Source organism: Meriones unguiculatus, chromosome 8 (assembly GCF_030254825.1).
Source record: "Meriones unguiculatus strain TT.TT164.6M chromosome 8, Bangor_MerUng_6.1, whole genome shotgun sequence".
In the NCBI taxonomy this organism is placed as follows: domain Eukaryota; kingdom Metazoa; phylum Chordata; class Mammalia; order Rodentia; family Muridae; genus Meriones; species Meriones unguiculatus.
This window is the reverse complement of record NC_083356.1, coordinates 33,728,463-33,755,867: the sequence shown is the minus strand read 5'-3', so window position 1 is coordinate 33,755,867 and position 27,405 is coordinate 33,728,463. Positions and strand designations below refer to the sequence as shown.

At 44.6% G+C, this 27,405-nt stretch overlaps 1 protein-coding gene across 1 annotated transcript in view; it reads left to right on the top strand.

The window, feature by feature from the left end:
- Tg (thyroglobulin) overlaps nt 1-27,405 on the top strand; it is a 186,370-nt gene that overhangs the window by 73,434 nt on the left and 85,531 nt on the right. Inside the window, exons 36-41 of the mRNA XM_060389330.1 lie at nt 4,325-4,390; nt 16,207-16,341; nt 17,718-17,882; nt 21,896-22,112; nt 23,791-23,884; nt 26,180-26,339. Coding sequence (XP_060245313.1) covers nt 4,325-4,390; nt 16,207-16,341; nt 17,718-17,882; nt 21,896-22,112; nt 23,791-23,884; nt 26,180-26,339 — 837 coding nt within the window. The remainder of the gene's footprint in view (nt 1-4,324; nt 4,391-16,206; nt 16,342-17,717; nt 17,883-21,895; nt 22,113-23,790; nt 23,885-26,179; nt 26,340-27,405) is intronic.

Genomic DNA, 27,405 nt, shown 5'->3' with positions numbered 1-27,405 from the left:
AATCACATATCATAGCAGAGCAGGATCTGTACAGGACTGGGGAAAGTGCCACACACCAGGCCTTCACCCTCAAGTATAGGTTTGATCCTAACTGATTTCTCTCAGTCAGTCCTTGTACAAGATACATTCATCGAAAAACTCTGATAGAGAGACGCTGTAGGAGACTGGCCCGGCTGCAATCATGAAGGGAAATGGCTGTCTGCAGACACAATTCTGAGCATGCACATGGCATCAGTGTACTCTCTGGGAGGAGGATTTCTTTCCCGTCCCCCTTGGAGGATATACGTTCTCTGACCAGAGAGGCAAATCATGGCAACATCACAGGTGTTGTTGCGGTGAGTCCGCTGAATGAAGAGGTAGAGGGTATAAAAGGGAAGAAGAACTGCTCTAGGACAGTTTATGCCAAAGAGACTTCAGGAAAAAAGGGAGTCTGAGATAAAGGGTAGAGGGCAGAGGAGCTGAGAGTAGAGACAAGGGAAGCATATTCCCTCCTCCACCCCTCACAGCCTCAGAGAGGGCTGCACACGAACCATTACAGTCCTCTCTTCACCCTCTCTGTGCTCACATAGGATGAAACATAGCTGGGTCCTTCCATGTCCGGGAGCAAAAAGACACACACTTAGAACACAGAAGCATCCAAATGGGTCCCCACAGATCCTGTGGCAATGGGCTTCCTGATGCAGCTGTCCTCACGTTCATGCAAAGTTTGATGTGTATTAGCACAGAAATGCAGAAGCCCTGGCCAACTTTGTGAGTGAAAATGAGTTGTCTATAGTCCTCCGCAGCAGCAGCACCCAGAAAGGATACATTCTTAGTGTCTAAAGGATCAGGAGGGTATGCAGGGCACAGGTACTACTCAGGTCCACAGTATCATAAGACCAGGCCTTCCTGCATAGGTGGGAACAGACTCTGGTACTCCCTGCATCTTGATGAAGACAGGGAAAGTCGCCTTTCCTGTTTGTATGTGCACTACATGGGCTTCAGTGGGGCAGCCCTTGACTTTGCTCACAGACTCAAATGTATCTTCTTGAAATGACAGTCACAGCTCTGGACCCTCTCTTCTGCTAGGCAAGGGCCCTCAAGACCTGTTGAAGTTACAGACACAGAAGAGACATTAGAAAGGGAATGACAATCTCTCCTAGTTATCCTTGGGATCCACACAGGGTGGTGCCAAATTCACAGAGCAGTAACTGTATCCTTCATCCTCACTTCCATCATACCAACACTTTCACAAGTACAATGTGCTCCTACAATTGGCTAGCAGCCAGTGTTCCTTCACCATGGTGTTTTCTATCTTCTCACAAACCAGTGAGGTAAGGTTTATTCTGTTTCTCACTCATCCAAAATTTGAATGGAAGCTTCCCCCCATGCCAGCACTTTTGACACAAAATGTGTAGCCCCCTCTGTAACAAAGACTCCAATTCTCAAGACATAATATGTGTGCCCAGTGATTCTTTTAGTTCTGAAACTAAATACCTGAAGTTTAAGTCAGAACTCAGAACCTGCACAAAGGTTACAATCCCACAGGCTTCCCCTGCTACCTGCTAACTCCAAGGCCAGAGGACCTGTCCTTCCAGGCAACTGACTGTAAGTTGAGACTTTTCATTTCCCCCTCCTGGTGTTCAATAGTTTGCCAAAATAGCTCAAGGAACACAGAGAAAGCATTAGCTTCTATTCATATTTTACCAGGAAAGATTCAATTGGAACTAGGCTAGGGTGTAGCTCAGAAGTAGAGTGCTGCTCTGGCATGTGTGAGGCCCTAAGTTTCATCTCCACAAGCAAATAAAATACAAAGCCTTTCAACTAAAGTCTAGGCATATGGAAGAGGTGTGGAGGACAAGATGGAAAGTAGGAGGGTGGGTTCCCTTCCTCCCACCCCTGGTTCCCCACCGCTGGCCATGTGCTCACCAAACTGTGAGCTTACCAAACCCAGCAGCCGAGGAGCTCTGTGCCAGGAACTAGGATGAAGTCTTGATCTTACTATATGCCAGTACATAAATGCTTGCTGTGTCCCCTGAGGTCAATCGTCAGACTGATCCCATGCTACTAGATTGCTGCTGCAGGCTGATCTGGGAAGCAGTGTGTACAAGTGAGTGCTGGGAGCTTTGTCTTGGTCGCCTGTCCTCTGTTCAAATGCTTCTGTTGTCTCTCACTTTCCGTTAGAACCACACAAATACACATGGAGTTTTCTGTGGATTTCAGCTTGGATTTCTAGAACAGGATGCCCAGATTACAGGAGTACGAATTTGTGTGAACACCCTTGGCAGATTGCCGGACTGTTCCCTAACGACTATACTCTTAGGTACCCTATTCTTAGCTTCTTCCAGGAAGGCAAGATGTTTGGTAGACCAGGGACACAAAGCAGGATGTGACTGGAGTCTGGATGCAAAGCTGGTCCAGAGGAGTGTGGGGAATTATTAGCAGTTGTGGCCATTCAGTGTGGTGCTTTCAGTATGTAGGCTCAAAGGGAAACTTACTGGCATAGGGAAACTTATTGGCCCAGCCCTGCTCCCTAGAGTCAGACACTTGGGAGATGGGGCTCAGCACAGTATTATCTGTTGTTACCAAGCCCTGGGGTGGCTTTAACATCAGCTAAAATTTGGCAATTTATATATATATATATATATATATACAGAAAATTTATATATGTGTGTGTGTATATATATATATATATATATATATATATATATATATATATATATGATGGTGGGAAGTACCTCCAGGCAAGTGGAACCAAGGGGTAAAAGAAGTTACAAATGAAGGTCCTGGAGCCTTGAAAAAAGGGAGCTCTTGGTTCATTTTATGTGGTTATCACAGAATACCACAGACAGGGTGACTAAGAAGTAAATGCCTCTAACAGTTCTAGAGGTAGGAAGGCCAATTAATGTCAAGGTGTTGGCATCTGGAGAGGACCCTCTTGCAGTTTACCACAGTAGAGGCAATGCATGGTAAGAAGCAAGGTGAGAAGATGACAAGGCAGTGGGGACAGTAGCTTTCAAAACAGGATTGCTCACAGGATCAGATCCAGAGGCCACACATACCTCCCCAACCCCTCATCCCCACCATGCCATTTGTCCGTTCTTGAAGGTGGGAGCCCACGGAACCTACCACCACTCAAAAGTTCCACCTATTGACTGTCATAGATGCAAATGAATTTCCACAAGAGTTTTGGGGGGGAGCATTTGAGTCACAGCATACTGTTTTGCATATGTGACCAAAGAGAAGGAGATAGGAGGTGAAAATATTGGAGGAGATATCCAGGACTTTTAGAACTGATATAGAAACAGACTTGACCTGGGGGACAAGAGATAATGACGTGAGTGTGTCATTGTGAGGAGGGCAATATGCTGAGTGTGTAATGCCCGAATTTGTTGACTGCTCACTGTGTTTCCCAAACTGCAATAATAGCTCCTATAAACCTCACAATACTGAGCAAGAGAACTATTGACTCTCAGCACAGAACCTGTAAGGGGTTTGCTCAAGATCATACTATGGTGGAGAAGGCTACACTGATCTACTTCTGGAACCACTAGTTCTAGAGCTCTTAACAAGTAATCATGGATTCCCACAGCTCCCAGTAAGGGAGAGGAGTTCTGGGCTTGGTCCTGTTTGGTTCATTGGAAGAAGAATGAATAAGGAGGCTTTGAAGATTTGGATTTTTTAGTGAAAGGAGAGAAGAGGCTAGTTAGCATTTCTGTGTCACCTACAGGGTGTATGGTTTCTCATTGACTTCATATGTCATCTTCACTATACGAACACCAAGAGCAAGCATCAAAAGTAGATGACCTGTCCCTCTGCACTTCTTCTCTGTGATATATTATGTTCAAAGCCAGGTCTGTCTTTCCCCAAAATCCAAGTATCCCCACTCATGCAACTCGCTATGTATCATTGCCTCTTATTGATCTCTTGTGCCTTGTTTCCGAGGCACACATTACACATCAGGTTGCCTCGTGTATTCCCAACAGTAACCTTGGTAGTAGATAGTGTCATCTCCGTAGTACATATGTAGAAACTGAGGCAGGTTCAGGGGTTATAGTAGCAGGCACTTGTGGAGTGCCCGATGACACATGAGTGAAGGATACATGCCACTCCTGGGTGGAAGCTGAAAGGCAGTACTGAGGTGTACTGGAACCTCTTTACCCTGTGTGGTGGTAACTGAAGCATAGATTGGGAGGGAGCCTTCCTGGCCCAGGGTCCTGAGAGAAGTCATTGTGGAGCTCCACCTCTGGCTCACGCTGACCTCCACAGATCTCTGATTTCCACCGCTGCCCTAGACCTCTGCTGTTGTCTCTGTAGCTAAAGCACTGCCTTTCCTTCTTTCCAGCTGTGTGGAGTGACACTCCCAGCTTTTGTCCTTCTGTTGCCCTGGAGTCCCTCACAGAGGAAAAAGGTAAGTTCATTGTCTACCTGATGATTCTTGGAAGAAATAGCATCTCTCCCCATTTCCTACTCTTTTCTTTTGCTTTTGTGCATTATAACTGTCATTCTAAGATATGGCAAGGCAGTTATATTCATGAATTCTAAATTTCGTGGATCAAACACATTTCAGATAACATGGATACCAGCAATGTGCTTTTTTCACAGAAATAAACGACAGGAGTGCACACATAATAACTCACAGGACCAGATGGGGCTTACACCTGGTGTTCTTGTCTTGTCCAGATACTCACCAGACTCATATAGCCCCAGGCAAGGTCAGGAGAGTGGTAGTGTGGTCTCAAAGCAGAAAGGCAGTTGCTTATTTGGGCAAGTTGGCTGGAGCTTGCAGCTACTGTACAGAGGGTACACTAGACATTGAAGCTATGGCCCCACAACCAGGAGTTCATCCCAGATGAGGCAGCTCATCCTTACGTTCCTCTGCAACATGCTTCAAATGGCTGAAAGGCAGTAGGGAACACAAGAGTGAGGGGGCTGGGGAGGCTCTGTGCTCTGGGGTGAGGTGAAGGGGGCTGTCTAATGTGAGTTAAGTCTTCTGAGCTGTCCCTTCCTCCACTTCTCCCTGTAAGGGAATGAGAAGCACATGCGTGGTCCCAGGTGCTATACACGCCATCAGTCCCTGTAGATTCCTGTTGTAGTACATGATGCCTGAGATGTCTAAGATACCTGCTTTTTGTTGTTACTCTTTCTTCTCACATCCCAGCTTTCCTGACAGTCACACTTAGTGATGGACAAACAGCTGAAGATAGCATTGTGTTGACAATGGTGGTTGTTCTGAGTCTGCTAACACTTCACTAGTTTGGCATATTTTTTTTTTCAATGCAGTTTATTCAGGAACCTTGAACAATCATCTGACCCTGGGGAAAGCCAGCCCACAGCTTAAATAGCCTCTGGGTAGCCAAACCAAGCGTGCCACGTGGGCAATGCAGATAGATCCACATACATGGAAGCAAGCCAGATCCTCAGCCTTAGCCAAATGTGGAATTGTTTGTGACAGAGAGCACTCACCATCGGGAAGGTGGAAGGCGGAAACCAGCTCCATCTTTAAGGCATAGCATTCCGCAGCTCTCTACAGTTTCCCCTTTTTGTTTTAGACGCATCAGGCAAGAGTAGAGGTCTGATCTCTGATATTAGAAATAAACTGGGACTTTGTACCGATGTTCATTTAGGTGTCATCCACCCAAAGAGCATCAGACCCGTCTGATACCTTTTTCTCAGAGGCGGGACCTGGGGCATCAACCCGCATGCAATCAGACATGCTCTTCTCTGGGTCCAAAGCGGCTGACCCTGAGTGCAGTGCTTAGCCTCGCATCCTGAGCATAACATTTTAGCTTTTTATGGTAGCCAACCATGTTTGGGGAGACTGTCCTGCTTCAATGGCTGTAAAGGCCTGAATGGTCATGGCTGCATTACGCTGTTGTGAGACTCTAATCTTGCATATATACCACAGGCAAACCAAGGAGACCAACACCAGAAGGCCTGCTAATGCTCCCATGCCTGCGCATTCCTTCAGATGATTCATGGCTGCAGCAATCCATGATGATAATCCTGTGGCTAGTCCTGTGTCCACTCTGGTAGAATTTACTGTGACAATGGCCACTCTCAGCTGCTCCATCGTAGTATCGAATTCTCCAGACCAATTACCTAAAATATAGCTCAACAATTGTTTAGACAGATTTGCAGCACAGGAAAAATTCTCATGTTATATGCTAGTGACTCAAAGTCCAGCATATTTTCATTGACAGCCAAGTTGAGCCATTTGCCATAGGGTATCAATTTGCTCCTGCACGAGGTCAATCCTCTGATTGAACACCATCAAGCTTCCTTTTAGTTGAGCATTAATTCCTTTGTGTACAACTAAGGCATGAGCTACATTGGCTAAATGATTATTCAGGGTCTGAGCAGTCTGCCCAGTATGACTCATGGCTAATGCCGCGGTGGTAGCTCCAACAGCCGCCAATGAGATGGCAGTAACAATGGTGGCTGTAATTCCAAGATCCCTTTTCTGTCTGAAGAGAGTCATAGCGTGAGGGGCATCAACGGGCACAGGCACCCAGCGAGGCATGCGAGTAACCAGTGCATACCTAAATTTACTAGCATTCTAGCATTGGGCAAAAAAGCAAGTATCATTACCACAATTACTTGGCTCTATCTGGCTAATAATGAATAAAAATGGGGGATATAAACAAACAGGTGTGGGCTTATAGGAAATATTATTGAAGCCTTAACCCCCTCGTTGGAACATCCTGCATCAGTTCTAGAACTAGCAGTGGTGGTGTCCGAGGTCTGAGTAGGTTCAGGAGACCATTGCCCCCAGGGGCGAGATGTGCTTCATGCCAATTGACTAACTCCATGTTTTCCTCCACTTTTGAAAGTCATTTAAGGTTCTTAAATTATTTTTTCCCTTTTTTTTTAATTTTTCCTCAATTACACTTTATTCATTCTGCATCCCCCCATAAGCCCCTCCCTCCTCCCCTCCCAATCCCACCCTCCCTCCTCCCTCTGCTTGCATGCCACTCCCCAAGTCCACTGATAGGGGAGGTTCTCCTCTCCTTTCTGATCTTATTCTATCAGTTCACATCAAAAGTGGCTGCATTGTCCTCTACTATGGCCTGGTAAGGCTGCTCCCCCCCCAGAGGGAGGTGATCAAAGAGCAGGCCAATCAGATTATGTCAGAGGCAGTCCCTCTTCACATTACTATGGAACCCAATTGGACTCTGAACTGCCCTGGGCTACATCTGTGCAGGGGTTCTGGGTTATCTCCATGAATAGTCCTTGGTTGGAGTATGAGTCTCTGGGAAGTTCCCTGTGTTCAAATTTTCTTGTTCTGTTGCTCTCCTTGTGGAGACCCTGTCCTCTCCAGCTCTTACTATTTCCCAGTTCTTACCTAAAATTCCATTCACTCTGCCCAACAGTTGCCCATCAGGCTCAGCATCTGCTTTGATAGTCTGAAGGGCAGAGGCTTTCAGAGGCCCTCTGTGGTAGGTTCCTAGGTTGTTTCCTGTTTTCTTCTTCTTCTGATGTCCATCCTCTTTGCCTTTCTGGATGGGGATTGGACATTTTTGTTAGGGTCCTCTCTCTTGCTTAGTTTCTTTAGATGCACAGGTTTTAGTGGGCTTGTCCTATATTGTATGTCTATATGAGTGAGTATATACCATGTGTGTCTTTTTGCTTCTGGGACAACTCACTCAGTATGATCCTTTCCAGATCCCACCACTTACCTGCAAATTTCATGATTTCCTTATTTTTCCTTGCTGAGTAATATTCCATTGTGTGGATGTACCACAATTTCTGCATCCATTCTTCAGTTGAGGGGCATCTGGGTTGTTTCCAGCTTCTGGCTATTACAAATAAAGCTGCTACAAACATGGTTGAGCAAATGTCCTTTTTGTGTACTTGAGACTCTTTTGGATATATGCCCAGTAGTGGTATGGCTGGATCTTGAGGAAGCGCTATTCCTAGTTGTCTGAGAAAGCGCCAGATTGATTTCCAGAGTGGTTGTACAAGTTTACATTCCCACCAGCAGTGCAGAAGGGTTCCCCTTTCTCCACAACTTCTCCAGCATGTGTTGTCACTTGAGTTTTTGATCTTGGCCATTCTCATGGGTGTAAGGTGAAATCTCAGGGTTGTTTTGATTTGCATTTCCCTAATGGCTAGTGAGGTTGAGCATTTCTTTAAGTGCTTCTCTGCCATTCGGTATTCCTCTACAGAGAATTCTCTGTTTAGCTCTGTTCCCCATTTTGGTTTTTATGTATCTTCATTGTTATAAAAATGCCAGAATCGATGAATGCCCAGAGCCCCTTCAGAAGGCCAACCTGTTTACTGAGCTGATTCTCCAAAATAGGAATTTTATGCCAGAAAAGGTGATATTTTAACACTTGGCTCACACTGCCTAATTGCCCTCAAATACTTATTCCTAATTGTAACTAAAGTGTTTTTTTTTTTCATATCACATACTCATTATCCTTAAATATTATTATATCAAAACAGTGCTTGGGGTGTAAGTGTCAAGTAGAGCTGCAGATGTGCAGATCAAGGCAGAACAATGTGTATAATGCTTGTTCTGTTTGTGTTCAACTTTTGTCTTATCAAGACTTGATGTACCCCACAAGAGAAGACAGTGAATGCAATGGAGTACTGAGTGTCTCCCTCCATGCAGAGCACAGCTTCCAAGGCAAGGCTGATGTTGTGGCAGTTTTAAATGTGCCTTCACTGAGTCAGATTTAAAAGCAGAGCACAGCCCATCTGTGCTGAGTCCCTCTATTGCCCCTATTGGAATGCAGAGTTTGGAATTGCTACTTTGGTGGTTTTTTTTTTTTAATTTTTTTAATGTTTATGACTTTTTATTTTTATAGTTTATTTATTACAATTTATTCACTTTTTATCCTAGTTATAGCCCCCTCCATCTCCTCCCAGTCCCACCCACCTACCACTTCCTCCCCTATGCCCCTTCCCTAGTCCCTTGATAGGGTAGGACCTCCTCCCCTTCTATCTGACCTATCAAGTCTCCTCAGGGTTGGCTGTGTCATCTTCCTCTGTGGTCTGGCAAGGCTGCACCCCCCAAGGGAAGGTGATCAAAGAGCAGGCAATTGAGTTCATGCCAGAGACATTGCCTGCTCCCCTTACGAGGGAGCCCACTTGAAAAATGAGCAGTGGGTCTAGGTTCTCTCCATGCATGGTCATTGGTTGGAACATGGATTTCTGCAGGCCCCCATGGCCAAGGCTTTTTGGCTCTGTTGGTCTCCTTGTGCAGTTCCTGTACCCTCCAGGTCTTTCTATCGCCTTCTTCTTCCATAAGATTTTTCTGTACTCTACCCAAAGTTTGGCTATAAATCTCACTATCTCCTGGATAGAATCTCCCAGAGGTCCTCTGTGGAAAGCTCCTGTCCTGTTCCTTGTCTTCTCCTACTTCTGATGTCTATCCTGTTTGCCCTTCTGAGTGAGGTTTCAGCCTCTTCCCTAGGGTCCTCTTACTCAGAAGGGATTACTACTTTGATGTTGATCAGAGGCAAGGTTTGGTTCTGCCTTTAGTGTTTGGCTTACCACTGTTTGATTCTGATTCAGACAAGTGAGCATGTGTCTACAGTGCATATGTAAGTGTCTCGTCTTTGTGAACTTTTTGTTATGGAGAAAAAAGGAAACACCAAACATTTGCAAATCTTTTGATTATCACTTGGAAGATAGATGATAACATGATTCATTTTTCAAATGAGGAATCTGGGGATCTAATGGGTTCTATGGCTGAGCTATGAGCCCACATCAGCTGGCTTGTCCCACAGTTAGAAGAGATTTACTTTGATTGCATTTCTGGAACAGGCTGACAGAGGTGAACTCTTGAATCTAAATCTCTTGTTTTCTTTTCTCAGTTATGTTTATTAGTTTCCTGTTCAGTTTTGACATTTCAATCATGGACCTCCTCTGATAAAGTACTAATGTGGGGCTCACCTGAAATCCAGACCCCAAGTAAAGTCATCATGAGTTAAGATGGTGCTTTTCCAATGGAGAAACCTATCCTTATGAAAAGTGTATGGTGTCAGTATGAAAGGGCAGCGAAATGGACAAGAGTGGAGTGAGCCTGCAGGAAGACTGACAGTTGATTGTTTAATGTCTGGAGAATGAAGGGAAGTAGTTATGGCTAGGGGTAATGTATCAATGGTAATGGAGTATCCCCACACCAGGAGTGTCTGCAGCCAATGGAAGACATTTTCTTGTGGAGACACACTAAGGAAGCAGATCTCTCTGGTCACAGTTGTACCTCTTGGTGACCACTCACAATGAGAAGCTGCCTTCTTCCCATTTTCCTTTTTAGAAGAACATCTGGTTTTTCATGAATAATACAAAGTGGGAAGCTCACATAGCATATCTGTGACATGGTTCTCATTGACAGGTCACATCTGAAAGCCAAGGGTCTGAGATTCTCAACAGTAGCTGCTGCCACTACATGCCAGGTTGAAATGCTCAGCACTGAACGCTTCCTTCCCTGTGGAGACCCCAGGGCTCAGAAATGCTTCAAAGCCAGAATTATATGTTCTGTTCCACAGAGGACAGATTATGTGGTCTAGAAGATTTTGGCTGCCAGGCAGCCTTGGTTTGGCTGCTAGGCTGGTGTGGTGATACTTTCCTGTGGTTCTGACCTCTAGGAAGAAGAGTGGGGGTAGGGTGAGACCAGCCTGGGACCCAGTGGGAGATCAGAATACTAAGAAGTACAAAATTACCAAAGCCACTAAAAAGTACAAAATTACCAAAGCCTTTGCTGTTTGTCTCAGGCAGCTAGAGGAGTGTAGGGCACACACCCCAGCCTCTCCGACAGCTTCTCTGCTGTTGGGATGAAAACTTAGAGAAAGGTTGAGAAGCCAAAAGACCCTCTGTTACTTACCACAAGAGCACTAGTAAGGACTAGTAAGGACTCCACATACTCTAAGCACCTCAGAGTACACATGTGCTCTATTAATCTACAGCTATTAATTCTTAATTGAAAAAAAAAAGTCTTGTAATTTCTTGGAAGAGCACCTAGCACACTGAAAGGTAATTTTTCCAGTTTTCACATGAGAAAGGTAAGGCTTAGAGGAAAAAAAACCAGCACAGATCTCCTGGCTGGCCAAGGTAGCCCACCCTTTACTTTGTTGACACAGCGCTGTAGTACTAGGCCCTTCTTTTGTAAGAACTTTAAAACTTGGAAATTCTCCAAGCTTTGGAATGTAACCTTTTTTCCTGACCTGGAATGAGAAAGCTAGAGTAGTTTAAGAGGGTCCTCTAGCTGTTCATAATGAACATCTTCAAATGCATTCTAGTCTAGCTTTTTAGAAAACTTAGTCAACATTAGAAAGAAAAGACGTGAGGAATGAGTAAATCAACCCGATTAGCATATTCATGATCACATTCTGTTATAAGAGTTTTTGAGGAGAATATTTGAAATTTATTCTCTATGCCAGGCATGGTGGTACATGCCTTTAATCCAAGCACCTGGGAAGCTGGGGAGGAAAGAGCAAGAGTGTCTAGGTCAGGCGAGACTACATAGTAAGAACCTTTCTCAAGAAAAAATAGTACTGAGAGTGACGGTGATGATGACGATGAAAAGAAGTTCTTGTTCTTAGTGATTTGAAGCTCAGCACACTGCAGAGTAGCTCTCCAGAACTTCCTTCCTCCACATCATGCAGATGCGTCCTCCTGGAAGAGGATCCATCAACGCGCATGGCTGTAACTGCCAAGGAATAGTCAAACAAGACTTCAGAAAGGCATGGGAGTGCCTCGCCTACCTGGGTTGCCAGGGCCAGGCTGGCAGACCTCTCAGGCCCACTGTCCTGGAGTAACTCAGGCAGACCCAGCTTGCTCTATCCTCCCTTCTAGACCCTACTCTCCCCTCTGCCCCATCTCTTCAAGGGTTTCAAGGATTTTAGCGGGACATACTGCTGTGTGATAGCCTAGATGCAAATACAGGCTTTCCAGCTAAAAGCTCTTTGTCCTTGGGCATGACCGTCTTCATGGTGTGGCAGTGGCAGGCTGGAGCCCTAAGTGTGAATAGAGTTATAGTCAGACTGAGGCTACTGAGGTTTGTGCTGAGGGCTAGTCCGCTTGTCTCCATACCATGGAGGAGGCTCAAGACCACAGCGCGGCAGAGCCAAAAGAGTCCAATCCTATGCTTGCTCTGCCAAATTCTGTCCTGTGACCTGGATTGGAACCTCTATAACCTTTAGATGCCAATGTCTTTTCTTCCCAGACCTCAGCCCCTGATGCTGTAAGAAGGATTGATATGAAGTACGTAAATTCTGTTAGCTTTCATTTTGTTCCTGTTTCTGTGATTTGTGTGGAACAGGCAAGTATGGATGCCCAGACCCAGACCATAGGCTTTGGAGAGGGTCATGCAGCTGAAAACCCTCAGGGACCCTCCTTGACAGCCACAGACTGCTGCTTCCTGGAGGATACCTGGTGTAGAGTTCTGTGATTAGATTTAGATTTTGTAGCAACCAGAGGCCACTACGTGAGAATTACCAGAGCCAGCCAAGACTTACAACAAGGAGGCCCACCTTGAGTCTGTGAGGGACATTTTTCAGGCAGGCTATAAAGATCATTCAGCCCCACTGTCTTCTGGCCTGTGGTGAGATAGAACAAGAGCACAAGACATTCTTCTTTTACCCAGACAGTGGCCATTTTAAAAATAAAGCAAAAAATATTCTGCATTTAACAACATCATGTATTAATCATCATAACATTCAAGCTAAGGACCATGCATGGATATAACCTAGAACCCCTGCTCATATGTAGCCCATGGCAGCTCAGTATCTGAGTGGGTTTCCCTAGTAAGGGGAACAGGGACTGTCTCTGACAGTGGCTGGCTCTTTGACCTCTCCCACCCCTGGAGGGAGGAGGAGCCTTGCTAGGCCACAAAGGAGGACATTGCAGCCCTTCCTGATGAGACCCGATAAACTAGGGTCAGATGGAAGGGGAGGAGAACCTCTCTTATCAGTGGACTTAGAGAGGGGCAGGGAGGAGATGAGAGAGGGAGGGTGGGATTAGAAAAGAATGAGGGAGGGGGCTACAGCTGGGATATAAAGTAAATAACCTGTAATTAATATAAAAATTTCAAAAAAATGAATGTAGAATTTTAAGATCCTTACACACAGTCACCAAAAGGAGCACCCCTTGAAACTTGACACTGAGTTTTCAAATTTAATCCAGAATAAATAACTAAGAAATTTTTTTTGGAATCAAAATAATGTACAAAGACTTCTACAAACAGATGGTAAAATGTAAAATAAAATGCTCTTGGAATGAGTTCTGTGAGAATAAATCCAACATTCAAAAAGAGATGCTTGACAGAGAAGAGGTACCTACCACAGTAGTGGCTGATGCACACTGTTTATATATAATATATTATACATATTACAACTTTGTTGGAGGGTCTATTTTGTCATAAATGCTCTGGCATCATAACAATCATATGTGTGCTTTTAAAAAACGGAACTAAATAGAGGAAACAACAGGCATCATCTAGTGTTCAGGAGAATCTCTCCCCACTGGACAGTCCCCAAATGGCTGCCACATCCTCATTTGCCTGGAGAGGAAGTCACCTATGGTAGACCTTGGCTCCTGCATTCGGAGATAAAGCTCCCCCAAAGCTAGCAATGACATCTGATTAGTTGAGATAGTATTGATGCCAATGGGCTCAGAAAGTGATGCATTATTGAGCTCTAATATTCTTGAACAAGTGATAGTGCAAGGATGTTGTGAGTTCCTGGTTGATAGTAAATTGACATGAAAAACCACCAGGATCCCCAGCCTTCCTGCTTCAACATGCTTCTGTGTCCTCAAAAGTCTTGTTTTCAGAATGACTACAGAAGGCCCATGGCCCCCTAGATGCTGGCCTCTTTTGACCTCAAAGACTCACTCAGGAGACATCTTGTAGGCTTGGAAAGGTACAAGTAGGAATATTGGCAGGGACTTGGCTTCAGACCTTGGGGCATAGCACAAGATTTTGCTCTCACTTGGGGATGAAATTTACTCTTTAATTACAGAGACAGAAGCCTAAACATGGAGTATAGTCAAGGTTTCCATCTTTGGAACATAATTGTCCACTATGGTCTGAAACCCATGATCACTCTTCACTGAAATTTCAGCTTCCCACCAACTAAGAACATCTAAGAGTTACCACATCACAAAGATACTATTTGAGTTGTCTGTGAAAATAACAGTATGCAGAGCAAGCTGAAGAAAATGAGAGCCCAGAAGAGGCTGCTGACTATGGCCGAGCACAGAAGGACCCAGGTCCTAACTCCTCTGTCTTGAGGATGCTATTAGGAGGCAGGGCATGAGAGATAACTGGATTAGAGAGTGGAGCCCTCTTGGTGCCATTGTTGCCTTTTCAGGAGAGACTGGAAGAGAGCTTGCTTGTTCCTTTGCTCTGCTGTTTAAGGATATGAAAGAAATCAGCCATTCATGAAAGGGACCAAAACCCCCAGCCTCATTGGTTCCTAGATCCAAAACTTTAAGTGCACAGAGCTGGGAGAAACCACTGTTACTATTTAAAGTGCTCTGTCTGGTGAATTCTATTACAGAGGGGTAGCAGAACACTTGGGGGTGAGAGTGTCTCATGACTTTGTTTACCATGCTAACTTTAGTGACATCTCACCCACCAGCACTGGTTAAAGACAGGTTGGAGAGAGAAATTACAGGCTCCCCTTATAGCCTGTACTGCTGTGCTAACAAAGCAAAGACCCTCACACACCTCAGAACAGTGGTCTGGAAAAAGACATTGGGACAGTGATCTCGGAAGCCTTATTCTCATATGACCTAGCCACTTTCCAGCTTGTTGTTCTTGATTAATTCATTCACCTTTATATCACATTTGTAAGAAAGCATAAAACCCTAATACTTGTCACACTTGGGATGCTAGGAGATTAAACCTGATAAAGTAGTTGTACATAAGACTGTCAGGGAGCTCTGCTAACCCAAGGTCTATATTCACAAGTATTTATAAGAACAATAAACTGTTGTGCTTTTCTAAAGCAAAGAGAGACATGTGGTAGAAGGGAATAATCCTCTCTACTAACCTTCAGTGTTGTCTCTGCTGGGCTAGGCTTTTCTAGAGTCAGGAACCTTGGATACTCACTCAGCCCATACCAGTGTGGGAAAGTGCTGGCCTTTTAAAAGTTATTTCTGGACACTGAACTATAGGTACACTCATTCCTCAGAGAGGCGCCCTCATCCCACTTGTCAGACACATCATTGTTCTAGTATGACCTACCTTTACTCACAGCTTTGGTGCCAATGAGACAGACTCCAACAGACCTATCAGTCCACATGCAAGCCTTCTGTCTGGCTGCTAGCTCCTTGTCCCTGTTTCTGCACCATGTGCAGAAATTGGAGGCATCAGGAGACAGCCATGGTCAGACATAGTCTCCATAGCTGTGAAGAAAGAGTCCCTACACAGTGGCAACATGTCATGACTGTTTCTTCTGGGAATCAGACTGTGAGATAAACACATGCATAAGGTCAGCCTTAACACAGAGTGCTATTGGCCATGTTTGCACATGGAATACTTATAAGTCAGAACCGCAGAGAGAAGGAGAAGGACTTCTCAGGACTGGGAAGAATATACTCATGGCAGAACATCAAACAATGGCCCAGCCCATCACTCTGGAAACAACAGCTAGGTCAGCTCTTTTTGAGGTCAGGGAAAACACCAAGTCTGTCTGCATGCTTTAGCTTCTGGATATAAGCTGTCCCTGGGGAAGGATCCAGTTCCTTTAGACAGAGGGTCAATGGTCAATAATGACTTAGTTAGGACACCAGATGCTAAGCAGACATGAGCGCTTCACTTGTGTAAGGGCCTAGGTAATATATCATGGTGCCCCTACAAGAGAGAAATGGGCTCATTAAGATGAATAGGCGGAATGTCCACAAAGTGCCTGGCATACCATTGCCATGGTTGTCTTTGTGCTGCTCTGACTCCATTGTGTCACTATGTCACTGTTTCCTTTTTGTCTCCATTTTGTCCTCCTCTTTTGTATTCACTTGCTTGTCTAATTTTCAACCTTTGAACTCCTACACTTGAGCCCACAACTTGTCCCACAGAAAAACTTAAGTAGTTATAGAATGGAGATACAAAGGTATAGTGTCACATAATAGAAAAGACAAAGGTATAGGGTCATACAATGGAAAACTCACAAAAACTCACAGAGGCCACTGGAGGAGCTTCTGGGGCAGTCTTCCACTGTCTTCATTCTGTACCTCGTGATAACCACATACGATTGTTCCCATTTTGTCTCATAGCTTCTCTGGTCTCCTGGCAGACCCTTCCTGTCTCTTCAGTGATTATAGATCCATCCATCAAGCACTTTGATGTTGCCCAAATCAGCACTTCAGCCACCAGTAACTTCACTGTGGCCCAAGACTTCTGCTTGCAGGGTAAGGGAATCCCCCAGAGAGGGTACGGTAGGGCCTCAACCAAGTGCTGTCCTGGACACCAGCCAAAGACAGACAGCAGATTCCAAGATGCCCTGAGAGTGCCTAACAGGATATTGCTAACAGAGAAGGGAAGACAGGAGCATCTCCTCACTCCTCACTGGGCAATCTAGAGTCAGCTTGCAATAGCCAGCCAGCATTAATCCAGTACAGAAAAAGATCATCAGACAGGAGAGGGATTATTGTGAGGGTGAGAAAAAAGGAGGTACAAGGATTGGGACTAAGCCAAGATCTATGGGTAAACACTAAATTCTAAGAGATCCTTTAAAGCAATTTGAAGAGTATTCTGATTGGCACAATTATCACCAATGTACATTTCTTTAGAGTTTCTAGGCATTGGTTATATTCAGATAATAACTTGGTCACCACACAGTTCCAATGTTCCACAAAGATTCTCCCTTTCTAAGAGTGGCTAAGTTTAGTTGACACTTGTACCCCAAGATTCTGAACCCGTTTGACCTATACAAACACTGAGTATCACCTTCTCCACATGACTGGATGGTTATCATAAGACTATACTGCCATGTACAGATAGCAAGCTGTGTATAACACAGCTCGGGGAGCATCATTCAGAGACTGGGCTTTGAATAAAAACTCACACAACTCAGCCAGCCCAGCTAAGCTACCCCATTTCTGGAGCTATTCTCTGCACTGAATGTCTTATGTGGGTTAGAATGTATTGGACAACACATGACTTGCACGGGGAAAGGCATAGTTCAAGATACAACATTGTGAGCATGTCACAGGCTAGGAAAGCATTAAAGGAGTCCACAAAGGTGACAGATTTGAGGAAAACATCAGATGTAACATAATTGTGTTGAGTATGTACCCCTTGGGTTATGGAACTGTATTTAAGCAGGTGGATGAGAAGAGCACATTTATGAGACAATTAAACAAACAAACAAAAAAACTGGCCATTTTATGTAAAATATCTTGATGGGGAGTTTTGTTTCTGCCACCACTAATTTATTCTCAGCCCTAGTACAATTTTTTTCTTTCTTTCTTTTTTTCCTGGTACAAAATTTATGAATGAGTTTTTCTATAATGGATAGATAAGTAGATAGGTAGACAAAAGGATGGACATACATGTAAATTGATGTATGATTAGATAAGAGGATGGGTGGATAATGGATGACTTTATGGGTGAATCAGTAGGATAGATTATTAAATGCATGCATACTAAGGTACATGGATAGATGGGTACATAGATGGTTATATATATGCATGGACCTTGCAATACATGGTTGCATGAATGAGGTAATAGCTCTGAGTCAAGGTCTTTCTCTCTCTCTCTTTCTCTCTCTCTCTCTCTTCTCTAGAATGTTCCCGTCACGAGGCCTGCCTTGTCACCACCCTGAAGACACAGCTTGGAGCTGTGAGGTGTGTGTTCTACCCTGATATACAGAGCTGCACGTACAGCCTACGGAGCCAGACCTGCTGGCTTCTACTTCGTGAAGAGGCTGCCTACATCTACCGAAAGGCTGGTGAGCCTCACTCTACAGCTATTTCTTGGGACTGGAGATGCCTGGGAAGGCTAATTACTTGATGACCTGGAGGACAGTGGCTTTAGAACTCTTAAGGGAGATTTGGCCAAATTTTTCTGGCTAGGTAGTGTTCTCCTGGATGAAATAGGGGAGGTCAGAGAAATTCCCATTTCTGTATGGCATTTATTCTTTGAATCACAGAAACTATTTAATTATCATCTTATAAAATTGTGTTTTATTAATGCTGCATGGTTCAAAAGCTCTTGTTTCATGCCTTGTTTTGCCTTCAGGACTGGCCCCTTCTCCTCATGTTGGAGATCAGCACTCAGTGACACAGAGAAATCAGGCGACTTCTCTGTCTTCACATAGCTAGTAGTGGCAGAAGGGTGGGAACCTAGAGACAGATCTGTCTCCCACGGTCACCCTCTGCCCCAGGCACATGCTGCCTAATAAACAGATCATAACTGCTCAGAATGAACTATTCTCAGCTCAGTTGAGTTTAAATTCACTCAGGACTGGAACTATAGCTTAGTAGTAGGGTGTTTACCTAGCATGCACAGGCCATGGGTTCTATCCCCAGCACTACATATAAAAATATTCATGGATCATTCAGTGCATGCCAGACACTAATGACACAATCAAGAGAAGAGATGCATATAAATCTATCACTGAGAAAACCCACAAAGAGTTGTGATCCAGGAAACAATAGCCAGAGACTGTGGGAAGCCCTGCCCGATTCAACACACCAAGGAAGTGAATGGCTGTTGAGGTGTTGGCTGTACCTGCCATCCTGTCTCCTGGAGCAGTGACACACATTTACTCTAGAAAGGGTCATATAAAAAATAGAATAGGCTTCATGGCTACATATTATTACTATTATTATTATTATTATTACAGATAGTCAACTGCCTTTGTAGGATAAGAACAATAGTATACATCAAGGCAGTACACATGATTGTGTTCCTCAGTCTCAAACATTATTGACAAAGCTGGGAGTGACTGGGATGTCCCTGCCTGTTCCAGCACAGTCATCCCTTTAGTCCTTTCTACATGCCAGGGATGTGCTCCTCCTGTCTCTTCAGCCTTCAGACTATGAGTGTCTCCCAGTCCTGGCAAGCTCCTAGATCTTTGGGCTTATCTTCTCTCTGGACATTGATATTATAGAGTTGAGCTGAGTAGATTTTTAATGGTATATTCAATCAAGAGTACAGCTATAATCTATGTGGGAGTTCTGAGGAGAAATGCCCCTAATTATTTTTTTAAGATTTCTGTATTAATTTTCTATTGCACTGTGACAAAGACCTATTATTGTAAAAGGAGTTTCACAGGAATTACAATTCTTGGGGGTCCATAATGGTGGGGTCAGCATGGCAGAAGGAAACAGACTTCATGGAAATGCCCCTAATTTTGAGGTTGGGTTTTAAGAAACAAGTTAGTTGCTTCTCTGTTAGTTCAGGACTGAAGTGTAGTGAATATTCTTGTGCTGAGGAGGAGTGTGCACATCTACACCTGCAAAACACAGAGTACTCTCCCTATCCAAGGCACTCACATGTTTAAACACATGGCATTTGGGGAGAATCCACTATGTCTGCAGAGAGCAGAGGGAAAGCTGTCTATCTGGTATGTTCCATAGGTTTCCCATGCAGACAGCCTGAGCAGGCAGCACCAGGCAGCCACCCATGGAAAGCATGCTTGAAACTCTGCTGAGGTCTACAGACTTGGTATTTTTCACTCTTGCACCTTCCCTAGCATAGGTCCAGCCCAGGGCATATTTCTGCTTTCCATGAAGCAGAAGAAATGTTGGCCATCTTAGCAGCCACAGTTCTAGGCAATGCTTTGGACACTTGATTTATGGTTTTGGGGAATACAGTTATTATTTGTACTCTAGGCACTACTAGAAAAAAAAACTGCCTGTTTCCCTCCTGTTTCTATTTGGGCTTCTACTTCAAACTACAGTAGTTTTAAAATGAAGTCTTTCTTCTTCCCTCTATCCATCTTCTGCTCTCTTGCTCTCTCTCTCATTCTTTCTCCATCTTTTTCTATAGCTCTTACTTATTCTTTCCTGCTTACTTATTCATTTACCCACTCATTCATCACTTATCCTCCAACCATTCATTCTCTATACCTGTCTTCTCCTCCCTTTAGCCTCTGTTTGTCTTTCTTTATTCCTTCAACTCACTTGGCCATCCATCTATCTTCCATCTTCCACCCATCTTCCCAAATCTCCTATCTATTTATCTGTTTTCCCTCCTTCCATCTCTCTACCCACATATAGAGTGTCTTCTATCAGCCAGGCACTAGACTTGAAGCATACCCTCTGCTGCCATTCATTTTTGACACCATTGTGTTGCCAACTTCTACCACTCCTGTTTCACATGAGGGAATTTCAGGGTCAGACACACCACAAGCTTTGGTCAAATTCATCTGTTCGATCATGTGAGGATCAGATGTGCTCCCAGGGCATTATGGGTTCTGCTTCACCCTTCTGAGCCTTGTGGCCAGGTCACCAACAGGGATCACAGATGTTTTTCAGCTTCGTAATCTTTTGACATATCTCCTATGAATTTTTTTATTGAGTAGGGTATTTTGTTGTATCTACTCTAGAATGTTTAGAATCTCTAGTTAGATTTTAGTCACAGCTCTCTATAACCTAGTGACAACTCAAAATGTCCCTAGGCATGATTAATGTCTCCTCAGGTTAAGAAACACTTACAGCTGAAAATCGCTGCATATAGCAATGGTTCTTTAGGAGTGGATAGGCTTCTACCAGCCAGACTTCTCTCTTGTACTTCTGTTTGCCACCACTATGATAGACACATTTTTATAGAGTGAGCTATGTAGAAAGTGAAATGGCTTTGTTTTCTGTCAACTCGGAGCAGAACAAGCCTACCATAGGACAACAAGAGGCTTCTTACACACACACACACACACACACACACACACACACCACATCTTTTTTTCTGGTGTTTATACTTTTCTTTGTGCAAGGCCTACATCTTGTGAGGAACCATCTCAAGACCCGTTGGCACTGAGCCTGGGTTTCACTAAAGCTTACTGAATCAACAAATGAAGAGGAAGGGAAGCAGGAGAGGAAATAATATAGGGTAACCCCCAGTGGGCCCCAATGAATCAATCAGTCTGGTGCATAGCATTGTAGAACCTCTGCTACACTGAGCAGGACTAAGCAGCACCACCTATGAGCTTATAAACCAAGACTTGAGACATGAACCCCAGCAGGAAAGGCCTGGCCAAGGAGTCCTGAAGTGATAGGCTTTCCTGGACCAGTAGAAATAGGGAGCCCTGATAATATCTGACTTGTGTAAACAGGACTGATTTGGATAAGAAAGAAAAGAGAGCTGAGTCCAGAATCACCTATCACAGCTTGTTTCCACCCTAGGACTATAAACCCTATAGTTACAAGACTAGAAGAAAAGTGTTCTAGAGAGCTTTTAAAAATAAAGTGTGGGCAGACTCACTTGTTGTCCCAAATCTGTGCTAGCTGACTGGATAAATTCCTTTATCTAACTCTCATATGAATTATCCAGACATTCTACCTGAGAAAGAAGAGAATAAGAGTCTTGCTTGAGGATAGGTTCTATGCCACACTCCCAGTTGATGGACCATCTCTCATGGTAGGGTCAAGCATTCCTTTTCTAGGCTCCCAGGTGTGGGGTATGGTGTGTCGGCCTGGGTTAGCACTTGCTCTTCAGGAGCATCAGGAGAATATATGAGAGAATTCAAACTGGAGTCAAAGAGCCCTTTGCATGTGTTTCATGCCTCATGGAGTCACTTCTACCATTACTACTCACAGTTGGTATGTTGACATTGAATGCTAACCTTGGCCAATTCTTAACTATAAATGAGAATGACCACTGACATTTCAAGCTTCCTCAAACTGCAAGGTTATAGATAGATAGATAGATAGATAGATAGATAGATAGACTCCCAAAAGCTATCTGGAATGCCAGTTCTGATTGTCTTCATCTACCTCTCTGCCCTTGCCTTCTCACCAGGAACCCCTTTGCTCCACTCTGATGAAACACCTTCTGTACACATTGAATCCTTTGGCCAGCTTCAGGGCAGGTCCCAGGTCATCAAGGTGGGCACTTCCTGGAAGCAGGTATACCAGTTCCTTGGAGTTCCATATGCTGCCCCACCATTGACAGACAACCGTTTCCGGGCACCAGAGCTCTTGAATTGGACAGGCTCCTGGGATGCCACCAAGCCAAGGTATGGCACCATTTTCCTGAATACCCAAAGAAAGACTATTCTGGTCTAATCTATCATAGCAGAGCCAGTGGTTCTGGTCACATCAAGATATGAGAATGCAGTCCATTAAATAAGGCTAGGGATGACACAAGTGCTCAGTTTCAATGGATCCATGCTACTTTGCTCACAGGTAAGTCAGCTGATAAAAGGCCTGTGTGTTTTGCTCCAGGCAGTGATTCTGGAACTTGTGCCAAAGAGGTGCTGCATTTACCAGTGTGGCTCTTCCAAAGTCTCCTTAGGCATTTTTGTCCAAAAACAGGAATACAAGCTGTGTGAGAATCTGTAATAGGTTCACATGGTCAAGGCCTGAAATGGCCACTGCATCACACCAGTCTTGAGGTCTTCAAAGTCAATCTGATGTTCTAAAGGTGTTTTCTCTCTTTTTTTTTCATTTCTTTACCTTCTTTCCTCATCTTGTCTTTCTTTTTCTCTCCTTCTCTCTTTCTGAGATAAGCCCCACTATATAGATCCAAGCTGACCTTGAACTTGAGGTCCTCCTACCTCAGCTTCCTGAGTACTTGGGATTATATATGTATTTTCATACCTGACCAGACATGTAACTTAATGGAACTGGAAATTCAGCATGATGGGAAAGATGAATAAGCCAATGAAAAGAAAATTAAGAGGACCTCTCCCTAACTAGAAAAATATAAGTTTTCTTTCTCCTTCCCCTTCTTTTCAGAGCTCATCACTCATTTCCCTTCATCAAACTTTTCATGTTAAATGTTGACACATGGTGAATACTACTGTAGAGTGTTGTGAGAGAAGTAGCTTAGCTCTGCGGAGTGCAGGCTCTGGGTACCTCTGCCACCTGCATTCATTCCTTGGTCCCCATGGCTCTGTCCTCAGGAGCAGTGTTCTCCATGCCTTTTGTGGCCACTCTCTGGCTGATGAGCAGTCACCTATCTCTAGAAGTATAGGATGAGTAAGGGACTCATGAAGCTTTGTGAGAAAGATGACAAGGACCACCCTAGTAGAACAACAAAGGAAGGTGTGGCAGAGTAAAGTTGAGTTGACCCTACCATTAGGAAACCTCAAACCCAGAGGCACTAATTAGAGAGCCTTCCTATACTGGGATGTACCGAAGGGACAGAAGAGGTAGGTGAACACCCAGATCTTCTGTAGACAGTAGCTAGAGAGCTCAGTCATTGAAGCCTGGGCTTGGCAACTCTTGGGAGATGAGTCCAATGGTCTTGTGTAGATGATTATTGAGTAGCCATTAAGAGGGGTATCAGATGAACTCTTTTAGAAGAAGACAACCAAACTGGCAGCCAATCCTCTTGCCTGATGCAGAAAGTGGTTCTGACATCTCTTCTCAGGGCAGTCTGTGCATTGCAATAAAGATGGGCCCAGTCCTTGCCAGCTCCCAGTGTCCTTCTTTGGCCTTGATCCCTGGGCAGCACATTTACCTCTGGGTGCCAAGGTATCCCACAGGCCAACGATTAGAGAAGGTCATAGACATGCTGCTACTCTGCTCTACTTCTGTTCTCTGGCCATACCTATGACCGGGAGCTTCATCAGTGCTCCAGAGCTACAGAAAAACCAGGCCTTTGCTTCTGGCCATGAGTGGTGGGTATGGAGGAGGGAGGGATGTGTCCCTTTTCTATTTCTCTGAATTTTCCCGTGCCTTATTCTGCAGGGACAGCTGCTGGCAGCCAGGTACCCGTACACCAACACCTCCCCAAATCAGTGAAGACTGCTTGTATCTCAACGTGTTTGTCCCCGAGAACCTGGTGAGTTTAGAAGCACTTGCTTTGTTGTCTGGCAAATAACCCCTTTGGGCAATATTGTTTCTACATTTCCCTGTGCTCCATGGAGACTGTGCTCCTACAGCATCATCCTTAGAGGCACTGAGCTCCCTTTAGGAGGGCTCAAGATGAATGAGGGGCTTCAAAACTTTCCAGTAAGGCTCTTGTGTAAGAAGTATGAAGATGAAGTGTTAGACTATGACATTGACCACAAGTTTTCCTGCACATGCTTAAGAAGCCACTGCTATCTTAGGGCTGAGCGGTTGGAGGACCATGATCCCTGAGAGGAAAAGGGAAAAAGGAACATATGTGGTGTATAGGGACCTGGTAACAACACCCAGGAAACTCGGTGTGATGGCCGACTCTGTTTCTTCCTGGTTCACTGGCTGTGAGAGTAACCTGCACCTTGAATTAGCCATAGCCTGCTGACCTCAGTGAGCACAGGCATGAAAGCTCTCATTTCCCACAGTGCGGACTTACAGAGACTTGAATGAAGGAAGTGATAAGGTTTCATTCTGCCAGAGCTGGTCGCACTACACACCTACCATGCTGAATTAAGTCCTATAAAGAACAGCCCTTCCAGCTCCCCCTCCTTCAGTCTCCTTGTGAAAGCAACTCAGGTTCTATGAGCCCAGAGTAGCAATTTTGAGGGAGGGAAGAGAAGTAGCATGGCATCTGATTTCAATGTGGGAATTAAAGCAGTTCTTCATAGGTAGATGCCTGGTCTGTCACTTTATGGGACAATGACTAGTAGGGGAATCTTGGGAAGGGCAGTAGAGCTGGCATGGTAGGACCACAGCCGGAAGTGAAAAAGAACAATGGCCATTTGAGCAAAGATACTGACAAGATGGAAAGGGGACAAACAGGGGAGGTGGTGGCCTGGATGGAGAGTGACTGCAAGCCTCCCAACACCTCTCAGAGACCTTTATCACTCTCACAGGTGAGAGGGCCAGGGGCTCAGTCTGTGGTGTTCCCAGGTCACTTGGTAGAAGAATAATTCCACCCGGGGCTGGAGCTTACAGAGCAGTTTATACTTATGACCTCAAAAATGAAACGATAAAATGCAGGTGGATTTTACATCTTGAAGCTAATAAGAACTAGCTGATGTAAGGACATGCAGGCCACTGGACAGAACAGAATATGGGCCCTGTTTCTTGAGTCTGAATTCATGGCTTCCCCCCAAGTACCCTGTGGGTATTTGGCTGATGATTTTGGGCCATTGTTATAGCCCTGTCATGGCATTTAGGAAAGGGCGTTGATCTCAGCAATGTGAGACCTGGGCACCCAATTGACAGGTCCTGAAGAACAGAACCTAGCCTGTGGCTACTTTATATTACAATGACAACAGAAGCTGAATGAAGCCTCTGTGTTATCAGTAATGGATAATTACAGCCAACTGGCTCATTCCTTCCTGGCCTGTAAAGCTATACAGTAGCTTTGGAGGGGGAACATACAGGATTTACCCTGCCCTATTCCACAGACCATGAGACAATGAGCTTGAGAGTCAGAACTAGCCTTAAAAAAAGCCTGCCAGGAGAATCCACACTCCCACACTGTACAGTCCTTCTTATAGAGTGTCACCAAGGTAAATGCCTCAAGTATGATGGAGGAGAGACCAGGCCTGGGATTTGGGACTTGTCACTGTGTTGCCACAAGGACTAGGACGTCTTCTGAAATAGACCAGGATCCGACCAGAGTACTGGGAGAAACAGAGCTCCAGGTCTGCATTGAGCCTTGATTCTACCCCTACTCATTGTAAAACATTAGCAGAGTGTTCTTACTTCTGTGAACCTTCAATTTACTGCCCATACAATGGGTACACAGACTGCTATCACAGACTTCCAGAATCAGGAAGCCTGAGCCATATACACTTACTTTCTTTTATCACATTCTAGAAGCTTGAAGTCCAAGATTAAAAGGCCACAGGGATAGTTTCCCCTGCCCATTGCCTACCTTTTTGGCCCTCACTTGGTGCCTTCTGGAAGGGTCTTTTCCTTGTGTATGCCTGTGTACAAATTCCTTCCCCTTAAAAGGACAGTGGTCCTATGCAATCAAAGTTCACATATAGGACCACAATCAGGTCTCCAAGTATGATCACTTTCTGAACAGTGAGTTTAGGCATTAGTGTACAAATATAGGGGAAATTTTCAGTTAAATGTGTACCAAGGCAGAGCCAGCAAAAGGACTAGTGTGAGCTTGGAATCAGTCTGGTTTCATGAATGGCAGTTGCCTCTCCCACAAGCTCAACTTCAACCTCTCCTATCTCTCTATTCCCTTCAGGTCCCCAATGCATCAGTTCTGGTGTTCTTCCACAATACCATGGAGATGGAAGGCAGTGGAGGACAGCTGACCATTGATGGCTCCATCCTAGCTGCAGTTGGCAACTTCATTGTTGTCACTGCCAACTACAGACTGGGGGTCTTTGGCTTCCTGAGTTCAGGTGAGCTGCTAGTGTTATGGGTGTGGAAATAAGCCTTATGTCAATGTAAGAGATACCTAAGACAATTTGTTTAAAAGAGGAACTATTCTAGCCTCACTGTGAATCTGTTTGTGCTTCTAGTCATACCCCCACTGCCAGCTGCTTGGACAGGATAGAGCCTGACCCAGCACAAACATCCTCTGTATTCTCTTATCTACCTACCTACCTTATATACCTCTGTGATAGGGGCAGTGTTGGCCACTAGTGGAGAGGGTTGGGATCTGAAGAGATAAGGCCAATACTGGCTGTCATCACCTGAGACAAACCAACCCTCTCTTTCTCCCAGTGTGTTAGATCTCTCCTATCTAAAATAGGAATGGTTTTGCTCTGCTTTCAAAGCTAAGAAATATGATGCATTCAAGAGGTTTTTAAAGTCCTTGAGTATAGGGGCTGAGCCTCACTAAGGATCTCTTCTGAGTTCTGGTATGTACAGTTAGAAAGCAAGAAAACCAGAAAGAGTGTAGGTGAGTGGGGTGTTCTAGGGGGACCATGTGGTATGAGGTCTTAAAGGCCTCAGAAGAAGTACTACAATGGCTTACACTGAAGGCAGCCGTTAGTGTAAAGCATATTAAAACTGATGGAGATGCTAATGAAAGGCAGCTTTAGGTTTTCTTTGCAGCAACAGGTTCAGCTGAGAGCCATGAGAATGAACGGAATCTTCTTCATTCTCCATCCCCTGACAGATGCTGGGTAGTGTGAGAAGTGAAGGCAGTATATGGTACCAGGGGTATTGTGCACATTTGCTACAGTGTAGAGGATTATTGACTTGTGAACTTTTTATTTTAGAAAGAATAAAAAATCCTGTTGGATTGTCTGTCTTCCAGTCAAATACAAAGCCGTTTCTCTGGAGCTTTAAATGATATTCAGGGCTTAGCTGACTGAAGCTGGCCCCGGAGAGCTCTTTCCAGACACAGCTAATTTTGGCTCAAGGCTTCTCTAGACAGCAGAGTGACTTTCCATATGTCCTCTGTCCTGCGGGGGATGGGGAATTAGGATTTCAGGGAGTGAAACCTTGTTGAGAATTTAT